Below are 6,000 nucleotides of genomic sequence, written 5' to 3'. Positions count from 1 at the left end.
GCTCAGTGCCACTGACATGTCAGGGCACATGCAGTCAGTGGTCTCAGGAGTCCTGTGTGTGTGAGAAGTGAGACTCACACCCATAGAGTTTGCCTCCATCAATTAGTTGTATAATATCAGATATTGATCTTGTTGGTGTTTCATCATTTACACTTCTCCTCTTTGATAACACCATATTGGATGTTTTTTTTTCAGATTACAGAATGACTAGATGATATTCACCATCACTCATTATCAGCCCTTTTCAATGTTGTCCTGCTAAGATTGTTCAGGCCCAGTATTAGTGACTCATGATAACATTATGCTTACACAGTTAAGGAAAATAATCACATTTTGTAGCCATTTGTGTGTGTGTTTTATTGGCGTAGTTGTGATCATACACCCAGCTGTTAGCTGGATAGATATTTGACAGACTGTTACCTCTCTCTCGAACCCCTCTCTACCTCCTCCAATAGATTTAGAGGAATGACCCATAATCCTCTTCTAGTGGTGGGACACGGCTAAACTCCACACAGTGATTTTATTACAGTAATCTCTGGTGAAATTGGCTTAGCTTCCTTTCAGACAGCAAGCAGACAGGGAGGCAATCAGAGACACAACAAGACATACAGAGAGCTGTAATGAGAACAAGGCAGTGGTTCCAGAGTCTGGCAACAGAGCAACAGAGAGAGGGCTTACTGGGAGTTGACAGCAGTGCAGGTTGACGTTTATTGTCAAGAGTCATGTCCTGGAGGCAGAACTGAGCGATTTCCCCTTAGATAGGCCAGCTGCAAAGTCAAAATTGGCTATATTGTAAACATTTCTGAAAACAAAAAATATATATTTTTGGTCTTCATTTAAGGATAGCCATTAAGGTTAGCAGTGTGGTTAAGGTTAGGGTTAGGTTTAAAATCAGATTTTATGACTTTGTGGCTGTTCCAGGCTAATAACCACTCTGCAGAGCTTCCTCCAGAACAAGATTCATGACCGAAAACGCTAACCTGCAACAGGGGTACGACACTACTAGCAATACAAACTAGACTCTGTTGTTATGTACTTGTGCTATGATTTACCAGTATAATAAGATAACAAGATATCATTTTTATGTAAGCTGCAGCCTGCTGATCTTCATTGTGTGGTCTTGCTGTCTGATGTAGCAACATACAGTAAAGGACACGCACGCACGCACGCACGCACGCACGCACGCACGCACGCACGCACGCACGCACGCACGCACGCACGCACACACACACACACACACACACACACACACACACACACACACACACACACACACACACACACACACACACACACACACACACACACACAGTGTAATGTTATTGACAGGTAGCCAGTATAAACCAAGGTGGAATGTACCATTTAAATTCTATTCAAGGGGAATTTGTGTCTGTTCTTCATCAGCTATTCTTCTCTGCATTATTGTAATCCAGCAGCATAGTACAGAAAGAAGGCTAGAGAAGGGAGAGTATAGAGGAATAGTTCACATTGAAATGGCTTAGAGGCAAGACTGATTAAAGGGAAATGAAAGTGTGTTGAGTTTGATACAGCATTTTCCTCTGCCTTTTCCCTTTTTTCTCACTCTCTCTTTTATTGAGAAGATGGGTCCCAGATGGGTCCCAGGAAACTAGCCCCACCCCCATATGTCTGGCCACGCCCCTCACGTGACAGAGAGGAATACTAAATCGTGGTGGCCATGGTGACCCCCCTCCAATGGTGCAGTTTGAAGTAGCAGTTTGGTTTACTCCCTCTGCATCTTTATCATACTTTGATATCTAACATGTTGTATACCTTAACAGTTTAACAATATGCTGTGTAAACCCGCATACACACGCATTGCGCATGCGCAAACACACACCCTGGAAAACACACACACATGGCCCCCCACACACACAAAATGCCTTTTATAGCTGATATCATCAGTACAGTTTCTGTATATGGAAAGAATTGAGTGAATAATACAATATCAAAGTTGGAGAAGATCTGAGCAAAATAAGACTTGAAGAAAGAGGGAGAAGACAAGGATTCAATAACCACAAACAATGCGTTTTCTTTCAAACACTTTCATTATTTTCTCCACAAAACTCAAAAACAAACAGACCCCCAAAAAGTGAATAAATAAAAGAGGAGAGGAGAGAGAAAAAGAACTGGGCATGCTTGGGCATGCGATGGGCTCTCAAGGTGATGGGTACTTCCAGTCGGAATGGTAGAAAAACCACAGGAACAGGTAGATCACCTCTGCACCTCTCAGCATCAAGACCCGCTGGACCAATATTCATAGTTATTCTTTGAATCAGTGAACCATTTCCCATAATATGCCTTAACCATCTTACAGTATCAGTCCAGTTTCCAACAGTACCTCAGTAAGTCAAGACTGGGGGAGCAAACCACAGGAGGTTGGTGGCACCTTAATTGGGGAGGATGGGTTCGTGGATAATGGCTGGAGCGGAATTAGTGGAATGGCATTTACTCCGATACAGCCATTATTATGAGCCGTCCTCCCCTCAGCAGCCTCCACTTGCGCAAACGTTCTTGAAAAATATAACTCCAAGCATTTGGCCCCAGCTTTCATTCCTTCACATCGGCAGCTCTGTTTGACTTTGCTGGATAGAGAAACGGAGAGGTATGGGAGGAAGAGAAGAGAGCACACATACTGTAGATTGTGAATGATTACTGACTGGAGGACCAGGACAATCAGGAGGGGGTACTAGCCCATTACAGACATGCTATAAATGTCTCAGAGTCTTTGAGTTAGTTAGCCAGCTATAAAAGATACACAAAACATTTCTCTCTTAGTTTGTCTGTTTTTTTCCCTCTCTTGTTTAGTTCCGTCTAAGATGTGGACTTGGTCATGGAGAAGCAGTGGGATGCAGTAGACTGTCTGATTCCTTTACTGTACCGTACTATAGCTCCAGCCCAGGCTATCCTATGGAAGATTCTGCTTTTCAGAACAGTACTGGACAACACCTGGAAAGATTCTGCTTGCTCACAACTAAGAGGAAATTGGCAAAGCCAGTAAAAGACAACCTTTCCTCATTGGGATGACATTTTAAAATGTTTTTATTTTCTTTCGTTTTTTTTTTAAAAAAAATGTATACAAATCTAAAACATACTTGACCATGCATTTTAGAATATTTTTTTTCTTACTTTATAAAACAAGGCAGTTGGCGTTTTTTCAGGCGTCTTGCAAATAGCTAAACATGTTGATGATTTTTTTCTGTCTTGTGAAATCGTTGTTTTGAAAGCAGCAGTTTGACACGTAACAGTCTCTGAACTTGTACTTGGGCACACCCGTCTCTTACTGTACGGGGAGCCAGTGGCTCCAGACCAGGTGTGTGGGGTGAGGTTTGGGTAGAAACCTTTAGTCATTATACTGTAATGAGAAAGAGAAAGAGAGAGAGACTCTGTTGGGGCCAAAGGGGCAGTTAGATGACAACTGACAGAATGTCATGCCCTATAGTCCTCATATGAAGTTCAACCTGTACATTAAAGACCAGAGAGATACTGATGAAGTTGGTTGGAATGTCAATATTTTATACAAATCTAGCGTGTAAAAACTCCACTGGACAGACGTGCATGAGTCTTGTACCTGTTGTGTACATGGAATTGTACAGTGTGTGTGTGTTTGAGAGTTCTTTCCTTTAGATCATGATCAATGATCCTTTTGTTGTAGACTACAGAGAGAATCTTTTACATTAGAGACTTTTGTTGTCGACTACAGAGAGAATCTTTTACATTAGAGACTTTTGTTGTCGACTACAGAGAGAATCTTTTACATTAGAGACTTTTGTTGTCGACTACAGAGAGAATCTTTTACATTAGAGACCTGGATGAAGTCCTTTCAGACAGAAGTATTCCTACTCCGGTTGCGGACGGATTAGACTTGATAAAGAGTAGTTCCTCGCGCATGTTTCAATCTTGGTAACCCAATTTGCTAAATTTACAAACGGTTTACTAGCATAGATAGGTATGGTGTTATAGTTGTTAGAGGCAAATTTGTATTGGTCATCCTGGTTTTTCAGATTGTAAACATGTCCTGTTGCTGACCAGATTCTGTAGTTGCAAAAGTTGTTTTGCAGCCCTATTTTTATTTAATCATATTTTTATGAAAGAAACAAACAAAATGAAGTCTTGGTGGAAATGGTTGGTTGTTATGATTTGAGGAGCACGGTGGGGTATAAAATGAAAGGAGAGTTACATGAAACAAGGAAAAGAGGGTAACAAGATATGGTGTGATGTCATGAGTGGACTACCGGGAAGGGGAAGGATGGGTGGTGAGAGGCTGAACTTATAATCGTGAAGGGGAACAACGTGCCAGAAGGGTGATATGTGCAGGGGTAGAGGATGGGGTGGGTTCGGAGGGCACTGGGTAGGACAGGGGAAAGGGGACAGGGGACAGGGGACAGGGGACAGGGGACAGGGGACAGGGGACAGGGGGCCGTTTCCCATCCCTTTGGACCTTGTATTACTGGGTGGACAACACCTGTGTTCAAATACTACTAGAAATCTTTCAAATACTTTCAGCATTTGCTTGGGCCTGCCTCGACTGTCAGGTAGGCATGGTTTTGCACTTTTGGGACTTTTCTATTGTTTCCACTGCAACAAGTAAGCTCAATCAAGCACAGATACAGTATTTAAAAATATTATTAAATAGTATTTGAACCCAGGTCAGGTGGACACAGTCACAACCAGAGTAGATACATTATCTTCTGCCTCATTTGACCCACTACACCATCATACAGGCAGTGCCACCACTCATCTGAGACTACCACCAGAAACAAACTCAATCAAAAGAACATCAGCAATATCAACAGAGACAAAAGGCAATTAAGGAATACAAAATCATATATATTAACATGTCATATGTGAGCAAATGAATCATTTTAATTATACATTTTTAAACTATGATTTAAGAAGAAGAACAGGTAATTTCAGGGAGAGAAATCCTAAATGTTTTGCAGATGTTTTGCAGATAACTGCTTATCTGAAATCTGGGCATTGGGAACCATTTGTATCTCCATATTGTTTATCCTCTTACTATATTCTTTACAGAAGTGTCAAATGGTCAAGATCTGGTTACTGATAGTCATGATAATACTCATAATAATGTATAATCATAAAAGGAATCAATAGTCAATACATGTTTAAATAAAAAAGTGGATAAACAAAATTGCGACTCCAATGTTGAGCAAAATCACCATGACGACCAGAATTGAGCTGGAGCTCTGTGGAGGAGGGAGGGAGAGAATAGAACATGTTCATTCAGACTTTCACTAACGTAAGCACACACACACACACACACACACACACACACACACACACACACACACACACACACACACACACACACACACACACACACACACACACACACACACACACACACACACACACACACACACACACACACACACACACACACACACACACACACACACACACACACACACAGCTCTGCCTTAACACAAAAGCAAATACACAGCTAATGTGTACTTTCTTTGACTTTGGTATTTACTCTGTATCATTAGGTTCATTTGAGAGATACAATATTTTCAAGTGAGTCTGTGTCACTGAAAGCCAGCATGTCTAAACAGCAGACTGTTAGTGAAATCTAACTGATGGGCTTATGTACTGTAACACTGTCATGGAAAATGTGCAGGACTGGATCTATTGTACAAGGTAGAGAGCATCACAAATGACCGATGTAATTATCAAAGCAATTGAGTCCATAGTATGATATCTAAAATATTTAGAATAAAGATACATCTTTACACTGTAATTCACATAATCATTGGTAGCCTACAGCAGCTATGTTTACTCCACACCATGTTACTGAATGATTAACCCCAAGGATGTATTGTGTATAATTCATCATGTATTTTACGTCTCCATGCCAAACATGTTGTGTTGATGGCTCAGGTCACTGATCCCATTTGTTTGTGAGATACGTGGACATTAGCTCCATGTGTTGGAGTATCCTCATGGATGGATGTACGTTTT

General features: G+C 41.2%; 1 protein-coding gene across 1 annotated transcript in view; it reads right to left on the bottom strand.

Annotated features, from left to right (window-relative positions):
• Positions 1 to 1,913: 1,913 nt before the first annotated feature.
• The window catches only part of LOC123999571 (junctophilin-3-like), a 43,390-nt gene continuing 39,303 nt past the window's right edge, over positions 1,914 to 6,000 (bottom strand). Inside the window, exon 5 of the mRNA XM_046305479.1 lies at positions 1,914 to 5,225. Within this exon, the coding sequence (XP_046161435.1) occupies positions 5,145 to 5,225 (81 nt within the window). The 3' untranslated portion in view covers positions 1,914 to 5,144. The remainder of the gene's footprint in view (positions 5,226 to 6,000) is intronic.

The sequence above is a fragment of the Oncorhynchus gorbuscha genome, linkage group LG02, assembly GCF_021184085.1.
Source record: "Oncorhynchus gorbuscha isolate QuinsamMale2020 ecotype Even-year linkage group LG02, OgorEven_v1.0, whole genome shotgun sequence".
Lineage (NCBI taxonomy): Eukaryota > Metazoa > Chordata > Actinopteri > Salmoniformes > Salmonidae > Oncorhynchus > Oncorhynchus gorbuscha.
The sequence above is the reverse complement of the archived record's forward strand: the minus strand, read 5'-3'. Positions and strand labels throughout refer to the sequence as shown.